The sequence below is a fragment of the Schistocerca serialis genome, chromosome 7, assembly GCF_023864345.2.
Source record: "Schistocerca serialis cubense isolate TAMUIC-IGC-003099 chromosome 7, iqSchSeri2.2, whole genome shotgun sequence".
NCBI classification, from domain to species: domain Eukaryota; kingdom Metazoa; phylum Arthropoda; class Insecta; order Orthoptera; family Acrididae; genus Schistocerca; species Schistocerca serialis.
In genome coordinates this window covers 214,692,197-214,719,492 of record NC_064644.1, presented here as the reverse complement: position 1 = coordinate 214,719,492, position 27,296 = coordinate 214,692,197, and the positions used below count along the sequence as shown (strand labels likewise).

The 27,296-nt window shown below is 40.7% G+C and overlaps 1 protein-coding gene across 1 annotated transcript in view; it reads right to left on the bottom strand.

The window, feature by feature from the left end:
* Nucleotides 1-27,296, bottom strand: part of LOC126413339 (probable E3 ubiquitin-protein ligase HERC1) — a 722,413-nt gene that overhangs the window by 355,793 nt on the left and 339,324 nt on the right. The window contains exons 34-37 of the mRNA XM_050083249.1: nucleotides 21,472-21,592; nucleotides 17,412-17,725; nucleotides 15,628-15,787; nucleotides 7,376-7,500 (exon numbers count right to left, since the gene is read on the bottom strand). Coding sequence (XP_049939206.1) covers nucleotides 7,376-7,500; nucleotides 15,628-15,787; nucleotides 17,412-17,725; nucleotides 21,472-21,592 — 720 coding nt within the window. The remainder of the gene's footprint in view (nucleotides 1-7,375; nucleotides 7,501-15,627; nucleotides 15,788-17,411; nucleotides 17,726-21,471; nucleotides 21,593-27,296) is intronic.

The following is a 27,296-nucleotide window of genomic DNA, read 5'->3' as shown; positions in this document are numbered from 1 at the left end:
GCAATGCAGAAAGTATGTGTAAAGCTTAACAGTTGTCATAGCTCTACCAGGTGGTTGATTAAACTGCCGCAATTCCATTGGAGAATGATGCTGTCTGGAGGCTGGGAAAGCATGGAGGGACCAAGGAGGCAGTTTATGCCTCAGGGTCACCTGCTGCTACCGACTGAGTACTTTTGTGATTTATATCCATTGGGTCTGAGGGTCCGTTAAGATGTAGGTCCTTTGGGGATCCCACCTCATCCTCAGGTGCAGAACTTGTAGGTAGCGGTGGTGTGGGGGCCATGGCAATTTCTTTTTTCTTAGGCATCTTTTCCTTTTCGGATATCTCTCGCTGCTCCTTGAGCTTCTCTGGCTGGGAGGGCTTCACTGATTCAGTCTCAGGGGCTGAGGAGGATCTTGAAGCCTGTGGGTTCTTCAGCCTCTGGCAGGTGTGCTCTTTCCCACTGGTAGGAACAGGGGGAATTGGGGAAGAGAGTGACCCAAAGGACCTCCTCCTAACGAGAAGAGCTGAAGAAGACTGATGCTTCTCCAGCAGAGAAATGGGAACTGATGTCCCTGATGGTTGGGAGGGTATTGCTCCCAAAGTATGTGTTGCAGGAGCAACAGGGATAGGAGTGTCGTCCCCCCCCCCTCACCCGCTCCAGCAAGGGAGCAGATGTAGTCTTGCGGACCTGAGCGCCAACTACAAATGGCAGAGCCCATGGGGCTGGAACTGTTGTTGTAGCTGTGGCATAAGACCATGTCATGCGCACAGGGTTTAGCTTTTCAAATTTACTCTTAGCCTCTGTGTAGCTTAGTTGGTCCAGGATCTTGTATTCCATGATTTTCCTTTCTTTCTGGAGAATGCTGCAGGGTGCTTGCAGCAGTTGACACAGATAGGAGGTGGGATACATGCAGTATTGGGATGTGATGGATGTCCACAATCTTGACTTGTGATTTTTTTTTTTTTTTTTTTGGGGGGGGGGGGGGGGGGGGTATATGTGGCTTTACATCGCATCAGTATACCATCAACTTGACTTCTTGGGTAATGTGTCACCCTCAAGGGCCAAGATGAAGGTACTGGTGGCAACCTGATTATCCTTCGGGCCCCTAAGGATGCGCTGGACAGAATGAACACAATATCACTCTAACCTGGTCTGCAACTCATCATTGGACTGCAAAAGAGGTCCATGTAGAATATAATATCCTGGATCATATTTAAGCTCATAGGGGACATGATGGAAACAGAAACATCCCCCAGCTTGTTACAGGTGAGTAATGCCCATGACTGGGCAGACGATGCTGTTTTTATTAGGACTGACCCAGATCGCATTTTTGACAATCCCTCTACATCCTGAAACTTGTCCTCTAAATGATGCATAAAAAACTGAGGTTACATCAACAGGAAAGATTACCCATCAGCTCTCGTACATACTAGTTACTGGGGCGAATAAGGTTTGCTTCTACCTGTAGCCTGGTGTACCTCCCATGGTGTAGGCATGGAGATGAATAATTGGTGGTGATAATTCCTTGCATTGAACTGGGAAATTGAGCACTTAGAGACTGCTAGTGTTTGACCACCAGCAAGAGAAGATGTAATCCGCTTTATGACAGCTCATTTGCCCTGTGCCACCCATTCTGACCAGGGGAGGTCTCAAGGACATACATGGGCAATCATTTTTCCCTTGCTCCATTTCACCATACGGTGGCTTGTGGAGCATGATGTAAATGTAGAAATAGCCTGAATTTTAGTAGGCACTTGGGAAGATAATTGCTTTTGAATTTGGCATAAAGGATATGCTCAACAATGCTATTCTTATTATGAATACAAATTGCATGTATGATTACAAGGTCCTCAGAGAGCTTGCAGAATGATACATTGCCCAGATGTAGCATCCACAACCAGTATCACTAAAAGTAACAGTAGTGACAGCCCTTTTGAAGAGTCTTCTATGGGCTTTTGATGGAAAGGCAGTCAATGAAGGACTGAAACACATTGGATTCTGGGAGGTACATAGCTCTTAAGATGCATAATCAAACAAAACAAAGTCAGCTATTCCTCTTCATCTTGCCCATGAAGAATGCCAGGAGCAGAAACCACACACTACACCATTGGTTCCCAACCTGGTAATAAATCATCTCATGAGGAGTAAAATACAATTGTCTGAGGGGTAAAAACCAAGGGAGTTTGACTGCGTTTCAGTCCTAAAAGCACATTATTTTTACAAGATCTATGTTCCTTATTTAATACGACTGTAACACCGATTACATATGTTACCAATAATTTTTTTTTCCCTCCTAAATACGAGGGCTATCCACAAAGTACATTACGTTTTGGAATTAAAAATAAATAAAATATTGGAAATTTTTTTTATTATTTTCAGATGAAAGCCACACTTAAATACTACTTTTCTACATAGTTTCCATTTAAATTAAGACACTTATCGTAGCGATGGACGAGCTTGGAAATTCCTTTGTCATAAAATTCGGCCGCCTGCACCTTCAACCACGTGGTTACCTCTTCTTGAAGCTGTGCGTCGTCATCAAAACGCTGCATAGCCAACCACTTCTTCATTGCTGGGAATAAGTGGAAGTCGCTCGGTGCCAGGTCGGAACTCTACGGCGGATGAGGAAACAATTCCCACTTAAAAGATTCGAGAACTTCACGAGTGGCATTTGACATGTGGGTCCAGGCATTGTCATGAATCAGCAAGATCTTTGAGCCCAACTTTCCCCTGCGCTTGTTTTGTATTGCTCTTCTGAGGTTGTGCAGAGTTTGGCAATACCTTTGAGAGTTTATTGTAGTGCCTCTTTCCAGGAAATCCACAAAAATCACACCTTTTCTGTCCCAAAAGACAGTCGCCACGCGGTTGAAGGTGCAAGCGGTCGAATTTTACGACGAAGGAATTTCCAAGTTCATCCATCGCTACGATAGGTGCCTTAATTTAAATGGCAACTATATAGAAAAGTAGTATTTAAGTGTGGCTTTCATCTGTATATAATTAAAAAAATTTCCAATACTTTATTTATGTTTAATTCCAAAACATAATGTACTTTGTGGATGTTGCTGTTGTTGTGGTCTTCACTCCTGAGACTGGTTTGATGCAGCTTTCCATGCTACTCTATCATGTGCAAGCTTCTTCATCTCCCAGTACCTACTGCAACCTACATCCTTCTGAATCTGCTTGGTGTATTCATCTCTTGGTCTCCCTCTACAATTTTTACCCTCCACGCTGCCCTCCAATACTAAATTGGTGATCCCTTGATGCCTCAGAACATGTCCTACTAACCGATCCCTTCTTCTAGTCAAGTTGTGCCACAAACTTCTCTTCTCCCCAATTCTATTCAACACCTCCTCATTAGTTATGTGATCTACCCATCTGCTCTTCAGCATTCTTCTGCAGCACCACATTTCAAAAGCTTCTATTCTCTTCTTGTCTAAACTATTTATCATCCATGTTTCACTTCCATACATGGCTACACTCCATACAAATACTTTCAGAAACGACTTCCTGACACTTAAATCTATACTCGATGTTAACAAATTTCTCTTCTTGAGAAACGCTTTCCTTCCCGTTGTAAGTCTACATTTTATATCCTTTGTGGATAGCCCTCGTAATAGCATTAATGTCTGACGTAATGTGGTGGATGTCATAGCTTGTGGAATAAAAGTGTAAACAATATATTTCTCATGTAGTTATCCAATACAAGCATACTTCCTGCTCTGTACCATGCATCTGTGACAATAAAATTAATAACACTACATATATGTCACATATGCTTAAATATATCATGAAAATGCTTTCTCTGAGCTGTAGGTAGTTCCTGCAATGGACGAGAAATTCATTTTGCAACAGTTAAATGAACTAACAGACAGCACAATACAACAGTTATTATGTAATGGATACCACAATGCTGTAGAAACTACACAGTACCATCATCATCATCATCATCATCATCATCATTGTTGTTGTTAGTGGCAATGGTCAGGTACAAGGCATTGACAGCTTGAAGTCTTCCAATTTTGCCACTTCATAAGAAACTAAGAAATCCAGCTATTGCGTGATTTAAAAATAGTACGTATACTGCACACATTTTAGTTTAATAGATTTTAAATTGGTGGGCAGGGTGCGAGCGAAGCACGTGACACTAGGGAGAGGAATGGTGCAGTAGAGTTTTCTGTAACAAGTGTCTAACCTCAATATGGATAGTTGGCTCTCTTTCATGAGAAGAAACTATACATAGCTCTTGCTAGGCTCTGAGAACTGCTTAATGTTTCTATATAAAAAAACTGTTATAAGCAAGTGGTACCAACTGTCTCATTGACTTAGCAGTTCATGGTTTATAAAATAGATACAAAAACTACATATCACTTATATTTCAGTACATACAAATAAAAGTGTTCAATTAAGATTCTTTTTCATTCTAAAGTTTTGTTAGGTATTAATGTTGGTATTGGTGGTGGTGGTGGTGGTGGTGGTGGTGGTGGTGGTGGTGTTATTAGTTAATTCCTGCTTACAATCAGGAGTAATGGTCTTAGATAGGTTGGAAACCACTGCACTAGAATGTATCAGAATCTTTCTGTTGAAGAATGTACTCAGCTTCTCTATACAGATGGAGCTTCTCCCCAAGAAGTGAAAAATATTCCCCAGTCACATTTGCGAGCAAAAAGGTGAACAGACTGTACGTGATGGTGGTGGTGGGCCTCATGGGCAAAGTCAGTTTGGCTGATAGATCTTTTCAGACCTAAAGCAAGCCAAGACAATCACCAAATGTAAAAACTAAGCCTGCATCCACTGGCTCATATTCTCACTGTTGCCTAAAGCACAACATTCTTCTATGGCAGGCTTAATTTGCCTTGGCCTCATACTTGATCACAGTGATGATGGTGAAGCATGATCAAATTTAAGGGCAAGAGGTGACAGCACAAATCTACTTAAATAACAGTCAACTAAGGACCCAAACAGATACACTGTTTCATAGAAGCTCATTGTAAATTTACAAAAAGGCTCACAACAGTTAACAAATTTGAAGGCTCTGAAATGAGCGGCAAATAAGCTATAGTTGTAGAGAATCAATCATTAAGGGCCTGACTGACAGTGCTCGGTCCGTAAATAAAAGCCACTCACAAGCAATCATGGAACATAGATGGATATAATTTTAAAAATGAGGGCAAACTGTGACTCACCACTAGCTTTGGACACTACTTAAAAACTCAGCACTCATAGAAACAGCTGTCTGACCACAGAGAGAGGGTTTTTTTTCCAGGCAACCTAATTTTGTTGATTTTGATAGCTTGGGGACGGATGCTCAGACCAGTTAGGTTACCAAACACTGATGCCACAACAGTCTGCCTTGTGTTCCCAGGTGCCAGGCACCATTCAAGTTCCCATAAGTGCTTTTTCCAATGATAAAGCCATCTTGGAAAAAATTAATAACCTCTTCATGGACTGGAATAATGATTCACGAACTGTACAGAATAATACCTCTACACCCATGACTGTCTATTTAATATCTCTTATCTGCCCTAGCAGCACACGAAAATAGAAAATAAAAATAAGTGCTCAGTAATGAATTGAAATTTATGCACTATTTCTGGCCTCCTCAATGGCTTCCAATGCTTTAATTATCCTAATTATCATTTGTCTATTAAATTTTGTCAGTCACAGAAAGTGTGACAGGAGCTGTGGTAGTTTAACAGGTAGAGCACTTGACTCTGACCCTGGATGTCCTGAGTTCAAATGCGGGTAGGGGAAGGGATTTTTTTTCTCTTTACAGTCCCCCCAGGACAGTACCAGGTCCACTCAGGCAGCTGTTAAAATGAATACCAGGCTATATCCTGGAGGTAAATAGTGGCCAGAATGAGGGGCTTGCTACAATTTCTCCTTCTAGTGTCACGACGGAAAGAAGGGCTGCACTTCATGGGCAGTCAGGATGACACTCCAGTCACAGGCTTGTGACCCAGACTTTAACTTCTTTTTTACAGAGGCTGACATCATACAAACACAAGAATTTCATCATCTATGAGCTGCCTTTAATGTTTCTGCCACTTTTGAATACTCAGGTTTTGTGAATTTTCTTGTAACAGTTGTTTTTCCTCAAAAACTTTCTTCTCTTTTGACAGAAAAGATGGATGTATTTCTGAAAGTTAATGATTTCACCTGTATGCATATCCATGTGCTGCTGCTTGGTGAGTAGGTTAGTGGTAAATAAGATTGTTCTTGTTGTCATATGGAAATGGAGTGAAATGCTACTGACTTTTATATTGACTACAGCTGGTTTTATTTTGTAAATTGCCACAGATTGTAGGAAAGGGTCTATTACTTTTAATAAAAAAGTGTCTTCAATGACTTCTGTGAATAGCTGCAGCAATAAATCATACTTATGCTGATTAAGCTCTAAGCCTGTGATGATATATGAGAATACATACCACTTGCCAGCACATATCATACCTCGCCTCCCATGGTTTTCAACATACTCGTTCCTTGCCTTTGGTGTACATACAAATTACTGTGACTCATCAGTCCAGGCAACCCTTTTCCTTGCTACTAGCATACACTGTATGTGTTTCTGTGTCCGTGACAATCTCTGTGCATTGTGACAAGCTAAGAGCTGATACACAAGTGCGGTGTGGTATCTGTATCCCGCAACAAAAAAGTGGCTCTGACTGGTATGGCTGCTAATCACTTGATACTGTTGTTGTTCAGCACTGAATTGCTAAGTTATTTGCTGCACTTTGCTCAAGCTCAGTTATCCAATCAATGTTGATGCCTATTATCCCCAAACTGAATTACTCATGGAATATCTTTGTCACAGCAAAACAGGAAGAGACCAGTAACTGCTTCACATCAAAAATTGGATGTTCCATTTTCTTGGCTCCCATGATCTGATTACTATCAGAGGCACTAACCTGCAAGCCTCACCTATCCAACAACAGCCAGTACAAGATTTCATGATGTCACAGCCATAAGGCACACTAAATTATTGCATTCACTGTGGTAACAGGAGCACTATCTCAACAACACAGCACTAATACAGTTTTACATCATTGCATCAGAAGTACATTTTAAATTTAACCAATGTATTAAATTAGTTATGAATGCTTCGACATCCTTATGGTAAATAAGTAAGCATATATAAATAATCTCTTATAATTCTCAAAGTTGCAATAAATACTAAAGCACCAAAAAATTAAGTCAGAGAGATGAAACAGAAATAATATGCAAATGAAATACACAGTCAGAGCAATTACTGCTTCCAGATTTTGAAAAATAGATCAGATAATATTACAACTGATAAGATAGCATTTGCACCCAACTGTCTATGATGAGTTTCTCTAAATTTTTAGCTCTTCGCAGCTATGCATCATCTTCTTGGCTCATTCTTTTTGCTTTACCTCATGATATTCTTAAGCACTTCTGCAAGATCCTTGTCTTCCGGTAGTATAGCTTCATCTTTAGCATCATTTTTTGTTTCTTCTACCAAACTGTTACACTCTCTTAATTCTTTCTTGTCTGTTTCCTAAAAATAAACCAACCATAGTAAACATGAAATACAGACTGTTACTTTCGCTGGTTTATATTTAAAAAAAAAAAAAAAAAAAAAAAAAAAAAAAAAACCTACAAAACGAAAGTTATTTAATATGCTATATGTAAAGCGCACCAAAGGTATGTAATTTTTTTATTTTGGAAATGCTACTCAAAGGCCTGAATTTAGGGCACGCTGTATAAGTCAGTTATGGAGCTTTTATTAGTGGTTTTTGTGTGTGTGTGTGTGTGTGTGTGTGTGTGTGTGTGTGTGTGTGTGTGTGGTGTCATCTATTTTTGACAAAGGCCTTGTAGGCCGAAAGCTTCTATCTTTCATAATATTGTTACAACCACTATTAAATATTCTGTAAGTATTTCCTGGAGGCAACTTTCCAAAATGATAATCCTAACAAGGTTCTAATGCCATAGCCCTCTGTGTACCTGATACGTACAGTAACACCATAAGTCAACCACAAAAAACCAATTCAGAGTCAATCTTTAACGACTAAGTCATACTGCTAGTTCTTTTACTTCCTTTGTTCATGCTCAGAAAGAACAAATCCATTATCATTTTCTAGCTTCCATGCTGATGGAAGAAAGTCAGGATGTCAGCAGATAAGGAATTCATGGAAAAAATTTCAAATAAATTATGTACAATGAAATGGGGATATACACATGATTAACAGTTTTACCAGGTTCTTTATGAGGGGATGACACAGATTTTGTATTTAGATTAATCATGTATCTCTGAAGGTTCTTGCATATGAAGCTTTTTGGCTCTCAAATGTATGTGAATTTTGTTTCAATAAATACAAATGAAATGAAAAAGAAGGAAACAAAAATACAATGGAAACTCCAAGTAGGAATATTAACTACAGATTGCTACTTACCACAAATAAGACATGTTAGGTTGCAGACAGGCACACATAGAGCTTTCAGCCATATCTTTCAGCAGTAAGGACACACACACACACACACACACACACACACACACACACACCTCACGCACACATGACCACCAACTCAGTCGTGTGTGTGTGTGTGTGTGTGTGTGTGTGTGTGTGTGTGTGTGTGTCTGTCTGTCTTTACTGATGAAGGCTGCGGATGAAAGCTTCATGTTAGTTCTTTTCAGTGTACCTGTCTGCAACTTAATGTGTCTTCTTTATGGTAAGTAGCAATCTGTCTTTTCCTACACTGTTGAAATAAAATACATATTTATTCCAGATACATGAAGTATGCTTTTCAGAATTCTTACTATACCCAAAACAAGTGCCTATGCAAACTGTTTTTTATTTTATTTTTTTAAATTTTATTTTTTATTTATTTTATTATTATTATTCTCATTCATCATTTCGTCATTCTGCACATGTAAAAGGTCAAGATGTAAGATCTGCCATATGCATCTACTCACCACCTCCTGCTCCTCGTACACATAGTTCTGGTTTAGAATTACAAATTATTTAGGAATAAAGGGGATGACTCACCCAAAGGCAGAGGCACTGCATTGTCAATAGATACACAAACAAAAGGAACAGAGCTTGGCTAGGTTTTGGAATGCATTTCCTTTTTCAAGCTTGTAGGAAAAATATGACACACACTCATTCACATGCACATGCCTGTCTCCATGATTGTGTTCAGTCGCACTTGCATGTGAGTGAGTGTGTGTCATGTTTTTCCTATAAGCTGGAAAAAGAAATTGCAGTCCAAAAGCTAACCACGCTCTGTGCTTCCTGTCTGTGTACTTATCGATGAAGCAGCACTTCTGCCTTTCGGTGAGTCATCTCCTGTATCCTACATAATTCACATTTCTTACTCTCAGTATCCATTCTCTCTCTTCTCTCCTGTGTTTATGCATAGCCTTCCAAGACCGCACATGCTCTAACTTCCGAGCCACACTGTATCAACAACCTTGTGCACAAACAACAGATGGCAAATTGCCCACGTGGATTGTCAGTGCAGCATCTGATTCGCCAAATTCTTCCCACTAATGATTATGGTCATTCCTACTGATGACATTTCCTCCCTCAACATAGCATATTTTCATATTTTACTTTCCACAAGTGAACCTCAACCTCATCAATCCCCATTTCCCCCGTTCCAATACACACATAGTACCCTACCTCATCCATTCCTTTTCTACCACTTCTTATGAGTTTGTGCAAATTTGTACGTACTTTCACACACTTTAACACATTCTTACATATTTGTGTGTATTTCTCTGTATTTGTGCATATTTTTACATATATGTGTGTGTTTTTGCACATCTTTACATATTTTCATATGCGTTTTCTGTTATTCAGCACCCCTCACAACCAAAACCTTCATTTTCCCATTTCTATGTCATTCCCGTTTCCCCTATGCCATTCCTGTCACAATGGACCACTGCTCTATCCTTCTGCACCAGTTCAAAAAATATTCCTTTCAATGGTTAAAACCCACTCCTGCATCCTATTCCTGAAATGCTGACTAGACCATGGAATCCCCCTGCCCCCAACAGCCTAACCATTAAAATTCCTTTCTTTGGTTGGTTGGTTGATTCAGGGGAGGGAACCAAACAGTGAGATCATTGGTCCCATCAATTATGGAAGGATGTGGAAAGAAGACAGCTATGCCGATTTCAAAGGAACCACCACCACATTTGCTTGAGGCGATTTAGGGAAATCACAGAAAACCTTAATCAGGATGGCTGGATGCAGGTTGGAACCATCATCCTTCCAAATGTGAGTCCAGTGTGCCAACCACTGTGCCACCTTGGTTGGTTTCCTTTCTCTGGATCCCACCCCTCCTCTCACAATGGCCTTCACCTTTTCAGATTCCGCCACTCCCTGGCTCCACGAACCTGGTACTGCAAAAACAAATCTCCATGGCACTGGCATCCCAGAACCACCACTGCTACCTCTGCAAGATACTGCTACTGTGCAATCCCTACTACATACTTCACATATCTGAAATTTAATCCCTTGCTCTCCAGCACCTGGAGGAGTATTCCAGGCACCACCTCCATAAGTTATCTAACCTGTTGACACCCTATGCCACCTTGGGGCACCACTATCCAATCCATATTCTACCCACAGTGCTTCTACTTGTCAACCCCACTCATAGCATACAGACCCTGCCCAACTAACCTTTTGAACTTGCCACACCCCTCAAAACTCCTTTACAACTCTTCACTAAGTTCAGAACCAAAACATTCCCAGAACACTGTTGTTAACCTTCCACCATAATCCTCAGCATTGCAGAAGTTTCAGTCCTATCCAAGGCTTCACCTTTAGCCCTAAACCCAAATTTAACCATCTTGGACTTGTCAAAGACCTACTCCCCTGCAATGGAAACACTTCTTTGTCACCAATCCCTCCAACCAAAGCTAACCTAATCCCAACACTGAACTCTGCCTCTACCAGTACATACCATCATCAAACTGTTATACTCCCCCCTCCCACCTAATCACTCCCGGGCAACTTTCCAAGAATTTCTTACCTCCAACTTGACCTCATTGTTCTTCCCCAGGTCTCTTCCAAGAATACCAACCTTTCTGTAGAAGAAAGGAAAGCCATACATAACACAAAATAAATCCTGACTTAATCACCCTGCCTGCAGAGAAAGGTTCCACTAATGCCATTATGAATCGCAGTGACTACCTGGCAGAAGGCCAACACCAATTATCTGAGTCCTCAAGGCCCCGCCATAGAGATCCATACCAGAAGTCCATCATAACGCCAAATTTCTGCTTAAAGTTGTAGGCCCATCCCAGAACCTCACCCAGGAATCAATTTCTCTCCGCCCCCCTTGACACCTACGCCTTCTACATTCTCCCTAAACTCTACAAAACCCCAACAATCCTGAACGCTCCATTGTAGCTGGTTACTGTGCTTCCACTGAAATAATTTCAGCCATCATTGACCAACACCTCCAACCTGCTACCCGTAACCTAGCCTCTCACGTTGAAAATACCAACCCCTTCCTTCACTGACTCTCCCCCATCCCCATCCCTTTACCTCCTAGATCCCTCACTGGATCACTGTTGATGCTACTTCCCTGTACACCAACATTCCTCATGCCCATGGTCTTGTCATAACTGAATAATACCTTTACCAATGCACTTCAGACTCTAACACAGAACCTCTTTCTTCATATATCTCACTAACTTTATCCTTTCTCACAACTACGCCTCCTTCAAAGTGAAGGTATACAAACCAATCTGTGGCACAGCCATGGGCAGCCACATGACAATCTCTTATACCAGCCTGTTATGGGCCATCTAGTGGAGACCTTCCCAGCCTCCCAAAACATCACACCCCAAGTCTGGTTAAGGTTCACTGATGATATCTTAATGATCTGGACCCAGGGCCAAGATTCCCTATCCTCATTCCTTCACAACTTCAACACCTTATCTCCCATTTGCTTCACCTAGTCCTCCTCAACTAAGTGTGCCACTTTCCTGGACATTGACCACTTCCTCCTCCTTGATGGCTCCATTCACACCTCTGTCCACATTAAGTCCACTAACCACCAATGGTACCTGCGTTTAGACAGCTGTCATTCCTTCCACACCAAAAAATCCCTCCCATACAGTCTGGCCAAGTGAGGAAGGTGTATCTGCAGTGACAAGAACTTCCTTGCCTAGTATGCTGAAGGTCTCGCCAAGGTTTTCGCAGACAGGCACTATCCCCCAGTCCTAGTCTGCAAAAACATATCCCATGCCATATCCCCACACATTCCCAATCCTCCCACCATCCCCAAGAACCAGCCACAAAGGAGTGTCCCCTTCGTCACCCAGTACCACCCTGCACTGGAACAACTGAACCATATCCTTTGTCAGGGCTTCGATTACCTGTCATCTTGCTCTGAAATGATGGACTTCCTACTCGAGAGCCTTCCCATCCCTCATAAAGTGGTGTTCCGTCACCCACCCAATCTCCACAACATTCTAGTTCATACCTATGCCACTCCCAATCCCAACTCCTTGCCACAGAGTCCACATCCCTGTGCAAGACTCAGGTGCAAGAACTGCCCAATTCACCACCCAGCATCTCGTCAGGGATGGGGCCACTTCTGAAAGCAGTCATGCCATTTACCAACTCTGCTGCAATCACTGCACTGTTTTTTATATTTGTATGGCTATCAAACAGCTGCCAACAGGATGAAAGGCCACAGCCAAACTGTAGAAAGGAGCAAAGTGGATCACATTGTGGCACAAGATGCAACTGAAAATAACATGATTGATTTCAATGGCTGCTTTGAAACCCAGGCCATCTGGATGCTCCCCTCAACCACCAGCTTCTCTGAACTGCAAATATGTTAGTTATCCTTACAATACATTCTACATTCCCTACATTATTCTGGCCTCAACCTAAACTAAACTACTACTCCCAGACCCTCCATCCAACCCAACAGTTGCTGCCCCCCCCCCCCCCCCCCCCCTCTCCTCCCCATCCCAGCACATCCTCCTTATTCATGTATCCTCATCCTCACTGTGTGCCAGTCTCTGCCAACTCATCCGCCCATCTTTCCCCTTCCCTGCTCCTCTCCTTTTCCACACCCCTTTCCCCCTCCCTCCGCAAGCCCCTGCCCTATGGCCTTCTGATGCTGCATCTGGTGGCAGCCTTGTCATGCCTCCACTCTTCTCCCCCACTCAGCTATCCCTTCCCCATTGTCACCCCCTCCAGATTGCTGCTTTTGTTCAAAATGACACTTGTGTTCCAGTCCAAGCTGTCACATATGGCAGTCACATGTGCACGAGCTGGGCTTACTTGTGCAAATCAATATGTGTGTGTTTTCTTTTCTGAAGAAGGCTTTGGCTGAAAGCTAAATGTGTAACAGTCTTTTCATTGTGGCTGTCTGCAACTCAATGTGTCATCTTTACAGTGGTAGCAATATATCCCTTCCCTAATACCAATAAAATATAAAATTGTGAGACAATTACTGGTAGTACTTACAATCAGGATGTGAAATTATTCATGCTGTTGATATAACTGTACAAATTGTCAAGAAACTATGTTGGCTTTTGGAACCATTAGTTTTTGAGGTACCAACATGACCGGGGGGGGGAGGGGGGAGTCATTACAGAATTTGTGCTAATGCAAAACAATATCAGTTTCAATTGCGAATATTTTGAAAAACTACACTGCCATACAAAAAGAATGAAGCACTTATAAGGGGAGGAGAAACTGAAATTAAACAGATTGAGAAGGTATGTGATGTTATTTCAATGGTTTCAAAATTGAGCCAAGTTTACAAAAAACTTGGCAGTATGAGCCTCCTTATTAAAACGATGTTGCATCCCTCTGGCCTGCATGTATGCACTGATCTGGTTAAGAAGGATGTCATAAATCCATTCTATCATTCAGGCAAGGTACCCCCCAACTTTTGTAATTGGTTCTTGATACCCTGGATACTAACACTGGGACAGAGAAGACATCTATTGGGGACAGATAAATCTTGCTGGCCATGAGAATACCTCAGCACCACATATACAGTTCACAGACATATGTGCCACTTGTGGATGAATTTTGTCCTACTGAAAAATTGTTCAGTAATACTATCACATGAAAGGTAACAAGAGTGGATGCAGGATGTCTGGATATATGTGACATACCCCTGGCCCATCAGATTTCCCTCAATCACTACCAGCCATGACCTGAAGTCATAACCATAGGCTCCCCACACCATGACACTAGCATTCGAGAGGACGACGGTTCAATCCCACGTCCGGCCATCCTGATTTAGGTTTTCCGTGATTTCCCTAAATCACTCCAGGCAAATGCCGGGATGGTTCCTCTGAAAGGGCACGGCCGACTTCCTTCCCCATCCTTCCCTAATCCAATGAGACCGATGACCACGCTGTCTGGTCTCCTTCCCCAAACCAACCAACCAACCATGACACTAGAAGTAACACTGATGCGCCTCTCCTAAATTTTGAAAGAATGGAACCTCTTCCCAGGTCGTCTTCATACTTGCCAACGACGGTCATCCCGGATAGTGCAGAGCCATGATTCGTCATTGAACACAACAGGAAGTCATTCATCTGGATTGCAGCCTTCCATGTCACAGCACCACTCCAAATAAAGCTATTTGTGTTGTGGTGTTAACAGCAGCTTATGCATGCTGTGCTAATTCTTTAGCCCAGCTGTCGCCAGTACTGATCACAGGTGTGGATGACACAGAATGTTGCACGGAGTTCATTACTTGTTCTCACATGGGAGGCACAGATGTGAAGTCTCATGATGTCCGTGGTGCACAATATGACCATCCTCCCTTATTGTTGCCAGACATGAGCAACGAAAACATTGACGACGAGTATGCCTGGCCTCACTTTCTCATGCAGTCCAACATAAGGCCAATGCCACATCCTAATGCCCCAAAAATCTGAATAGTGCATGATCCAACCATCAGCTAAATAGAGACCCACAATAAGGCACTTTTAAAACTGTGCTGATAATAATTTATCACGTAAGTAGCATCTCTCCATCCTTCACAGTGATCACTCAACATCTGATGCTGTTCATGCCCCCTTACATACCTTACCAGGTATGGTAACTTCACTGAACAGAAAACAGTGATGCACATTTGTGGCCATCCTGCCTGTACAAAGAATTGCAGCTCTTAATCATTTCCATGCCCACTTTTTGTTTACATTAACATCTGAATATGGCTCCTTGTTGCTTCACCTTTTTGATAGGTATTGCATAAAACAGTCTGTGATAAAAAGGTTTTACTTTGACTATTACTATAAATTTTAAAAGCTGGTCCTCACAGTTAGTGACAGTCATTGTTTATGTGTGACCTCTGGAAGTTATTGAGTACCTACAATAAGAGTTCAAACCAATTAAATTAATTTCCTTTGCTGTAAGATGAGTTCTTTAAATGCACATATCAAATTAAAAAAAAAAAAAGACATCACTTTGCTTTCTTGCAAAAAAGTTTACTGAATGTCCATGACACAAGAAATTATAAGAGTGAATTACTGTTACCCATTAAACCTTAGTTACATATTCCGACATTAGGACAAACCAGTTATCAGCGAGAGTTCCTATAGCATTGTAAATCTACAAGGACACAATATAATATTTAATTACGGATTAAAACATGTTCCTAATGCTATGGTCCTCAGGTAAAGACTTACCTTTTCTGCAGCAACAAGAAAATCAGCATGTGGTACTAGCAACAGTTCTGCATAAATACCATTTCGCAACAGAACAGAAAGGGTTTTTAAGGCTGCTAACTGTAGGAAAGCTATCTGTAGGCATAACTCTTCACATTCCATCAGCTTGGCACTTGCAGCCCTGTGGTCAAATAAGAATTAAGACATAAATATCACTCTCTACTTTGAAACTATATGAATTAATGCTTAAACTTCCTAATTCTTATCTTGTCTAAAGATTCAAATATAAGTGGAAGATAACTTCAAGAAAATCTGAAAATGCTGAGAAACTTACACTTAATAGTCATATAGAGAATGGATCTGAGTCTAAATACTAGACTACACGGGATGAGGTTCAGAGGTGGCAAAATTAATCACAATCCATATTAAGTGTCAGAAATGTTGTTTCACCTTGATATTATCACATATTCCTACATCTTTTCCTTTCTATGATAATTTCAACAGTTTCCAATGACTGTACCTACAGTCTCAAAAGCTTAGCGATATTACAGTCATTAATACGTATCTAGCAGTCAAGTACCAATCATTATTGTTGTAGAAATAACCATTTCCTATTCATCAAGCTGTTGAAAAATACATATTTACAGTTATTATTATTTACTGCTTTATTATGCCTTGGCCAACTGAATTATCTTGAGAACCCTCCAGAGGACATCTTCAGGAGGAGGGGTGGGAAGGGGGGGAGGGGTGGGAGTTGCAGTAGTAGTTCATCTAGAGAGGGATTTGCTTCTGACTGAAGAAAAATTTTGTAACAAGGTACTTCAGTATCAAAGCCTAATCATACATGTTTATTATTTAAACATAGTTGGCCATTGTCAGCTTTGTCTTATTGTACACTAACACTACCACCACACTGGTGAGGGTCTGGCACACTCGCTCTTCAACACCAGAACTGTGCCCTGTGTGGATGCACAGTCAGCAGCAAGCTGCTGTGTACAATAAATGAAAGCCACCTCCACAGGTTTATTCAAGAAAAGCAATTAAATCACTGTAGAGTATCCCGAACAAGCTTTTTTTAATAACTGTTACATTTCCAGCTGTGAAAACTTCCATTTCAAGAATACCCAACTTTATTTAAATCCTTCCTCTCTCTCTCTCTCTCTCTCTCTCTCTCTCTCTCCCTCTCTCCCTCCCTCTCTCCCAATTGTTTGGCCTGTAAAGCAAATTGCAGAATTTACAAGATTAGATAGAAGTATAAGATTAAAGAGAAAAACAAAATTTACAATCATAAAGTTCATCATCTTTGTGGGTGTAGTATTGTACAACACACATCTATTTCCATTCTAGAGCAATTTAATTTGTTGGAAGAGTAATAAATCAAAGTTAAGTCCTCTTTAATATATTATGTGGCCTAATACAACATACCACAGGAGAAGGAAAAGGGAAAGCTATGGGAAAAAAGGAAAAACAATGATGTTCAAATAAATATGAGGTATGTCACTGCAGTTACAGAGTATTAGCTATGATGAAAATGAAGATTTATCATGCAGTAGAGTGCTTTAACAGAGAGAGTGACGCAATCAGTGCTATGAAGATCATAAATAAAATATATTTATGAAGTGATAGGAATTTAAAAGAAATGACAGACAGGTGAAATGAAGCAACTACATGGATAATAAAATATTAAACATTTAACACAATACACTGATCACTTCATTTTGATCTCCTATTTATGGAAAAAGTAATATAAAAATGTGGGAATATAAGAGCAGAATGTAGCTTGAAACATTCCAAAATGTACTAACCTTGTTGCAGTCACGTCTTTGTTGTCACTGATAGGATCAGTAGGTTTAGCATTTGATTCTAATGAAAGAAGCTTTTCTGTGCTTCCTCTCCTTGTTACTTCTCCCATAATGCTTGACACCATTTCATTAGTAAGAGACTCAACAGTGCGCATGCGACTCCCAACATCAGTTTCACGGCTACTAGTGTGTGGTATGGAGTGTGATGAATGCCTTCGGAGCTTCCGTCCTTGCTGACTACCAGTCAATGAAACATGTTGCTGGATATTAAGAAGCTCCATTTCAGCAGATGTTAGGTCACAATGCGGAAAATGCAACTATGAGAGAAAAATAGACAAAGAAGTTACATGTAAGTTGTTAACATCAATAATCTACATGTTGGGCTTAAAATTTCACATTTATGTAGATGATGACTACACATACATGCACGCATGTAAACACACACACAAATTCAAATGCAGACATCGAAACACATTATTACTAAAATGTATAGGGCAACCCCTACTTAAAACATGATTTCTGTTTTTAAAATGCTCTGGTAGGCATTCTACAGTAACTTCCTTTTAGTATAGATCAGGGCTTCAACGCAAATGCACTCTGTGAGCACACAATGAGTGCAGGCCTGCGAGCAGTGACTGCCGCATCCCCTCTGTTGTCACAGGAAATAGGGTCGGGAGCTGTGTGGAGACTTTTATAAACAAGGAAACTGAACCTCAGGGAAATGCTTGGAAAAACATAGACTGCCTTTATATTCCCTGCAGCAATGCAGATCATTTACTTCAAGCTGCAGATCAGTGTGAATGGACCAGTGGAAGCCTTTTGTGTGTGTGAAATCTTATGGGACTTAACTGATAAGGTCATCAGTCCCTAAGCTTACACAATACTTAACTGAAATTACTCTAAGGACAAATACACACCCCCAAGCCCGAGGGAGGACTCGAACCTCCGCCGGGACCAGCCGCACAGTCCATGACTGCAGCGCCTCAGACCGCTCGGCTAATCCCGCTCGGCTAATCCCGCGTGGCTGACCAGTGGAAGCTTTTCATTTTCCCATTCATCTGCACTATGAATCCTGATTATCCCCCAAAATGACTAGGGCTCCACCTGTAGAGACATAAACTAGCAAATTCCATGATTCATCTAAATTTTCTACATTTTTTTCGACAGTGCTAAGAATGTCACATGAAGCTCTTTGCTTCTGATATCTACACTTTCACACAGTACCAAAGGATAAGCTACCCACTCTTTACAAATATTTTGCAAGCTGATGCTGAACATCATCTGCTGTAACCTGTGGGGGCTCCACAGTTGTCGTGTTTGATAACACCACCACACAAAACTCTTGTACCTGAGGTGGACATAAATGCTCGACTGCAGCTACCAAATATTCTTTTACTAAATCACCACCTGTGATAGGGTGCAAGGACTTTGCTAAAAGTAGTGCAAATTTGTAGCTCATCCAAATGGCATACTCGTTTTTTCTTCCTCTTCTTCAGCACCTTCAGAGACCTTCCTCTCAAGTTTTAAGACTTCCTGTACATCCTTAAGTACTCCACATTTTTCATCTCCATATTCTTTGATGAGGTAAGAGATGTACTGCCTTTGAAAACTGAATTTACTGCATGCACTCAGAGTCTTATGATATACTAAATAATTTGCATACCCATCTTTTTGAGTAAAAAGATAAGATTCCTCACACTGCAGATTGAAATGCAAAGACAATCTCAGTGTTACACAATGCCAACTGCCATTGCTCCTATTAGATGGCACCACTGTGAAAACATTCCTCACATACTCTGGCCCTGTTTGAGTTCATTTGTCCATGCAAGCTACTTATCATTTGGTGCCCTCTCCCCTTTCCCTTGTACACTTTCACCCATGTCGTGTTTTGCTACTAACTGTGATAAGCACGAATGCAAAGCTTGTGCTTGGGCATCCCTGGCACCACTCTCAGCCTTGCTCCCCAGGCAGCAGCCTCTGTTGTTTGGACCGTAAACCATCCCTGCCTTATTTCACAGTTGTCACTCCTCCAATGTTGTCACAATGAAACAGTGTGTGCACATTTCCATCACTCCCCACCAGACTGCCACTGCCCTGTTCGCGAGTAAGAGCGTAAGGAGGCACTTCAGTGCTCAAGTTCAAAATCAGCCTGGCCTAGGTCATGTCATGACACTGTGACAAACATTGTTCAAGAAAATAAAGAATATTTGTGAATGTGAGTGAAATGGTTTCACCTTCCTGACAATCAGCATATGGATGCACTTTCTAAAAACGTACAAGGAAATCCGCACCATCTAACTGCTAGTGTTGCAGACCTAGAAAAGGCAAATTACTGTGGTTAGATGGAGTCAAAATGGAACACTGTTAAGAAAAGGCTCAATACTGGTAAACTCACTGTAATGGATAACTGGTTAAATGAGGTAGTCAAGAGGCTCAAACATAACTGCATATTTCTTCTCCATCCCCATCCCCTGTCAGGTGAATATTTTCAACTGATTATTAAGTGTGAAGTTCTCACCAAGTACACATCACTGTAATTGTGCTAATGCACAGCACCTTTGTATGGATTAAGTTCAGACTCTTATGACACTTATGTGTATTCTAGATTTGGTTGTATTGTATTTGATAAAAATGTAGTTTTGGTCCACATTTATTGGATACCACAGTTTTTTTTTTTAGTCGTGGACCAGTTGGAGGTGTTTTGCTTTTCTCTGGCATGTATGCTTAGCTATTCAACCAGTTATGGGGTGGACATTTCAATAAGCTTTTGGCGATTGATGCTCCATATAATGCTGACAAAGAAAGACTAATGCAGTAGGTCATAGCATGTCCCTATCATATGTTGTAGACTGTGAGAAGTTGTTTGAACAAAAATATTTGTATCATGTGGAGAAGTATTGCAAGAAGTAAGTAGATGCTGTTCCTCCTATTATATTATTCAATGGCTCTTTTCATCTAATACTTCAAATCAAGCTTTTCATCTACATCTACATCACACTCTGCAAGCCACCTAATGGTGGTGGCAGAGGGGCCTTCTGGTGTCACTAACTAATCCCCTCTACCCTGTTCCACTCGTGAATGTCATGTGGGAAGAATGATTATCGGGAAGCCACAGCATGAGCTCTAATTTCTTGAATTTTTTTGTGGTGGTCATTTCCCAAGGTGTATGTGGGAGGAAGTAGTATGTTGTCTGTCTCTTCCTGGAAAGTGCTCTCCCAAAATTTCAATAATAAAAATGCAACTTTCTTGAAATTCCAATAGTAAATATGTAACTTTATACAGACCACTATCACTTGCAGCTACATATACAGGTGTTTTTCTACTTTGATTCTAAATATTTGGGGATTGTCTGTTTCTTGCCACGTGTCTACTGGCAATGTATTATAGAGTTTTGGGTCACAATATAAAACTCCATTCCAAAGTCTACACAGGGATACCCAGACTATTATTTTTTACTTCTAGTATTACATTTGTGAACTGTACACTCCACCCTAAATGCACTTTCACTTTCATTACTAAACAAATATCTAACAGTAACAATCTAATACAGGTATAACAAATATGACAATAAAACTACTGTGGATAGTACTGTAAAAGTCATTACAAAGTGAATCTCATGCTGTTGTGCCAGTTTAAATGTGTCAACAAATATCATTATAGAAAAGGATCAAGTCAATAAAGCACTGTCATGGTATATTTCAGTTTCTGTTACTTCCATGTGTCCTTTCTCCTTTCATATTTATGATTGGTATGAAAACAAAGCACATTTTCAACAATGGCACAGCATGAGCAGGCGAGCACTTGTTCTGCCAACATTGCTCCTTTCCCCCATGGCAGTTTACATGTTGGGTGAAGTTTACTTCCTCTGCTCCCGCCATATTGTGAAGTTAGTGACCAAGAAAGGTTTGAAATATAGTAGGTAAGGGAATATTTTAAAGGATTGGGTTAGATGTACAGAATTAATATAACTAGGGACAAAAACTAAATCTAAACAAACAACTACTTAGAAGTACAGATACAATTAGCTGGCAGAAATAATATAGCTATGGACAAAAGTTATTACCTCATCAGTCAGACCACTGAGTCGAGCAATCTCAAAAAATGTTGTAGATGAGATTCCTGTTATTCGATTTGCATTGAATGGTAAAGGTTCACATGGTTCTAGTGCAGTTAGCTGTGCATCACTGAAACCAAAAGAAATTACTCAGTATTACAGAATTTTCGCATAAAATGTAGACTACTGCCTTTGTAAGTTAATGAAGGGACACACAGGATGGTTTACTGCAAAAGCAAAACCCAGACAGTGGTCTGTAGTCTTAGTCAGTAAAAACTCAAGGAAGAGAGGCACTTAGAATGGATTAGTTAGTTTACAGGATTCACAAAAACAACAATATACCATTGGCTCATTAATTACAATCAATACATACAGTTGTCTTCTTCTTGGCTAGTATTAGGGTACATAATATAATTCCTGAGCATGTAGGCATGAGTTTTCACAGTAGTACAAAATCTGATCTGTATTTTAATTGAGTTTGTGGTTGAACATATTATATCAGTTTGTTTGGTGCAAGATACTGGCACAACACGGACACAACCTTCTTCTTGAAACAAGTGGCTGGCACTTGGAAAAATAACTAAACAGTAGACTGAAACTAACAAAAAAATGGTAAAAAATTGATCTATTTATTTAGACGCTGGACAGTTAGTTTGTGACAGGCTTGCTTATTAGCTAAAAAGCCCAAAATTTTAAAAATCTAGTGTTGCTTTGGAGTGAAACTTGGAACAGTCAGCTTCTCAGATGTAAAGAAGCAAGATTTTGACACTTTTGTGCGGAACAATGTGATCTGTATCTTTTGGTAGTCTCTGTTTTACAAGGAGTTGTGATTCAGCCCAAGTGAATATTATATTCTGGGGGCAGGTCAATGTTAGGTTGTAGAGATAATAGATAGCTGGAGAATGTTTTTGGTTACATCCTTGGCACACCACCAGGCCTACATGGGCAATAGCAGCGGACATTCTTTTGACTTTTCAGAAAGCTACATTTGTCAATGCTGCCACAACTACAGACACTGCAAAGATCTTTGTCACATCAACTGTAAGTAGAATAGCTTGGCACAAATCAGTTTTGGGTGACTGATCATCATGAAGGCATGATTTTGTGGTTCTGGTGGCTTAGTGACGAAGGATTCTGGAACTCTGTGTGGCATGTACAAGAAGGATTGAAGTTTTGTAGACCCACTGATACCCTAAAGTTTTTTTAAGGTAGAAAATCAGAGAGGAACACAGAAGTAGTGATAAGCAACAGATACTCAGTGAGAGGAGATTAGTCGAATGAAACTATATATCTCAATGTCAGGAGGAAAATAAGAGGAAAAGAGAAGAGGGACAAACATGAAGCATGGTTAGAAATAAGCATGAATTAATGAAATGTACCATAAGGTTCATTTTCAAGGTCAGAGACACACACTTAATCAAAATTGGGAAAAACATAATAAACCTTCACAACTTTCCACGGTGCATGAGCTTTCATGATCCACAATGTAGGATAGATGAAGCTTAGGACACTTAATAATAGCACTTGTTAAATTTCTGCAAGTGAAAGAAGCCTTGTTAATCAAGATAACGATTTTGAAATGGCGCACCCTTGGTTATCACAAATATTTGGCCATTTCTTCCTAATAGGCAGCAGTTTCTGAGATGTGGTTGTGGTCAGGCTTGAGAGCTCAGTTGTTTCCCTGCTTCTTTTTTCTGGATTCTCTAACATTACTTTCAACTTGTTAAATATTATAAAAATCATTATTTGACTTTATCAAGATATTTGTCTGTACATTGCAGGTGATTAAATTGGAACAGCAAGCCAATGTCAAAATTTCATTGTATAGTAGTTAGCAAAATAATAAATTTTAAATATTTAGCTTTAAATGTTGAATAAATAGGTCTAGGGATTAGAGACATTAATTAATAACATGAAAAATCCAGGACAGAATAATGACAGTATTATGAAAAAGATATATTGCTACTCACCATATAGAAAAGACATGGAGCTGCACACAAGCAAAACAAGAAGACTGCATCACATTTGAGCTTTCGGTCACAAGGACTTCTTCTAAGTTGAAAACACAAACACACATTCACACAAGAACAACTTGCACACACATTAACATTGTCTCTGGTTTCGAAGGCCAGACTGCATGAAGCAACTGGGCCTGATGGGAAACCATTCTGTGGCTGGTGGGTATAAGGACGACACTGGGACAGGGAGAGTGAGGGATAGCAGGGTAGGCCTGTGGAAGGTGTAGTGTTGCTTGTGGGAATAAGCAGAAATGTGGTGGGGACAGGGTAGGACTGCTAGATGCTGTCGGGTGGTTTGGTGGGTAGGGGGAGCGGGGAGGGGGGGGGGGGGGGGGGGACAGAAAAAAATAGAGCAGGGGAGAAAAAAAGAGAGACTAGTGGGTGTGTAGAGGTGGAGGGTGGAAGTGGGAGCAGGGTAGGGGATAAGTAGGTGAAGGACAGCAAAAGCTGGGGTCCATATGGGTTATGAGAATGTAGGATATCTTGGAGGAAGTGTTCCCACCTGTGCAATTCGGAAAAGCTAGTGTTGGTAGGAAGGATTCAGCAGGCTATCAAACAGTCATTAAAGTGAAGCAGGTAGTGTTAGACAGCATGTTTAGCAGCTGGGGGATCCAGTTGTCTGTTGGTTAGTTTGTCAGTGGCTATTCATGCGGACAAACGGTTTGTTGGTTATGATTTTCATGTAGAAAGGATCACAATGGTTGCAACTTAGTTCATATGTCACATGACTGCTTTCACAGGTCTTTGATGGGGTAGGATTCTTGTGACTGGACTGGACTAGGTAATGGTGGGAGAACATTTGGGAGACATCTTGCACCTAGGTCTGTTGCAGGAATGAGAGCCATGAGACAAGGGGTTGGGAGCAGGGGTGAAGTAGGGATGGCCAGAGGTACTTTGCTGGTTTGGTGGGTGGTGGAATACCACTGTGGGAGGGGTGGGAAGAATAGTGGATAGGATATTCCTCATTTCAGACCATGATAAGACATAGTCTAAACCCTGGCATAGAATGTGATTCAGTTGCTCCAGTTTTAGGTGGTAATGAGTCATGGGGACAGTGCTCCTTTGGGCCACATGGTGGAAATAAAGGGAGATGGTAGGTGCCTGGAGAGATAAGGCATGGGAGGTCTGTTTCTGTGCAATGTTGGGAGAGAATTTAGGGCTGTGAAGATATCAGTAAGATCCTTTGTATATTTGGAGAGGTACTGCTCGTCACTGTAGATGCAACAGCTACAGATGTCTAGGCTGTATGGAAGGAACTTCTTGGGGTATAGAATGGGTGACAGCTGTCAAAGTGGAGGTATTGCTGGTCATTGGTACTAACGTAGCAATCACTGAGGTGGGGGTCAACATCAAGGGAGGTGGCTTGCCGGGTTGAGGAGGACCAGGTAAAGCAAATGAGGCAGACAGTGTTGTGGTTCTGGAGGAAAGTAGAAAGGGTGCCCTCACACTCAAACAAGATCATGAAGATGTCATCTATGAATTTGAAGCAAGTGAAAGGTTTGGGATACTGGGTGATTAGTAAGCATCCCTCTAGATAGCCCTGAACAGGCTGGCACAGGTTAGTGTCAAAGACTATGCCATCTGGATACTTTCTACCAACATCACCTTTTTGTTTGTGGACCAAGTCATCTGCAAGTAGGAAACAGAACTTAAAAACCAAAACAAGTGGGAACCTGTACAACTTGGAAGACCTAAAAATGCCATCCAAATTTCTTTCCAAACTTTTTCAGATGACCCGGCAACACTAGTAGATAGCAAGACAACTGCAATTAAACAGAAAGGAACTCTCAAGGAACACAATGAAAGAGTTGGCCTCCAAATAGCCTTCCAAAAAACCAAGTACATCTGCTCAAAACATCCTAATCAAAAACTTATCACAAAATATGGACAAAAATAGAGTTCCTTACTTCAAGTATTTAGACGAACTCCTTGAATTGACGGGGATAGAAAATTAGCACAGAAAATTCATATCCAAAAAGTTAGGTGAGCCTATGATAAAATCTTTAACCTCTACAGCAAAAAATGTACATTTACAAACACGAAAATCTGGCATTATGATACAGTAATGTAGACTGAAGTCTTGTGTGCTTGTGAAATGCTTATATTCTACAGAGAAGATGACCTGGAAGATGCCCTAAAACAAGAACGCAAAACTCTAAGAAAGATATTCAGTCCAAAAAGGACAGGAGATGGATACAGCTCAGGTGATTTAAATCAAATAAAAACATTTTAAAATAGCATGCAGCTAGCCTCGCTTCTGCATTTCTGGGGTTCCCACAGCTGTCCCGGCCTGTAACTGATGTAATGGGTTTGCTGGTTCCCATCTTTGCAGGTAAGTGAGGCCTAAATGTTCCTATAGTCATACAAAATTTAACAGATGTAGAGAAATTGTCTGCATGGAGTAACAAAGTGTTTTCAGGAGTCGCCAACCTTACGCTGCAAGCATTGGCACACTCTAATGTAAATTATGCAGAAAGGCTCACAAATACCAAGCCCTTTGACATTTTTTAAAAGAGCTAGTGGATAGATAAGGAGATAAGCAAAGAGTTAGCTACTATAGGGACCAATGTTCCACCCTATCCCAAAATTACAGAGAGGTTTTCCAAGCACTTTGCTGTAAGAATAAGAGCTGTGTAATGTCATTCATATGTACAAGGGGAAAATGACTAAGGAAATAAAGTGCAAGTCGGTGAAGCAGAAGCTCACTGTGTAAATGCATTTGTCCACAGGATTCACCAACAGGTAAGTACTGAGGTGAAGTGTGCTTCGATGAGCACGCTAAGTGAGGCCTTGCATCTCACTTATCTATGTAATGGGTCTCAGGAATTCATCAAATCTTCCTCCAGGGTAATCCCCACTAATCTGTATTCACTGGCACAATGCACTGCAGTCATTGCAAACACCCAAGTCACATGGATTTGGCACCAGAATGCGCCTTCTTGTAGAAAGACCAGATAGGAGACAACAAACTGTCAGTCTTACAGCATCTCTCAGACAACCAAATACACTATGGGAGTACTCAAAGGAACGAAAATACAGGAAATGGGTACAGGAGCAGTTCTGCCACTCCCCCCCCCCCCCCCCCCCCAATCTACCCTTCCTCAAAGAATCCAGTAAGAAAGGTAGGACTTGATCAGGTGGCAAACATAACTTTTCAAGGTAAAACCAACAGTAGACATTCTACCTATATCACTGATACAGGCACACCAGTAGGTGTTTTGTTTGTGAAACTTACTCACAGTCGAGAATTAAAACCACCACAATGTAGACTGAGTGGATTAGTAAAAAAGGTAATTTACCCGATAGGTTTACAGGATGTGGAACTGGAAATGGATGGAAACTACTGTCACAAACTGTAAATTTGTAAACTCACACAGGATTGTTTTCTTTAATTAAAAACTATTATTCTGTACTTATAAATTGCTTACTTTTGTGACTTTCAAGCAATAGTCTTTTATACTTGCTTCTTTAGCCATCTGACATTGATTTATTGTTATGAGTCATTTTTATCATATTTCTAGGTAGTTTGTCCAAACTTAATTAAATTTATAGGTAGTTCGTCCAAACTTAATTAACTTTCTTTTTCAATCACATAAATTTGAGTGTAGGTTACCAGCCTGCAGGTGTTTACTATAAACGATTTATTATTTGTTTAAAATGCATCAATGTCATGAGAAGCATCATGTTCTGCAGTTGTCATTTCATACTTTTGTTACTTACATTTATTTAATTTTATACATCATTCTCATTGATGCTCATAAAAATTTAACCAAGTAGCTGACTTGGTGGCTTCTGCACATTAATATGTTTTCAGCT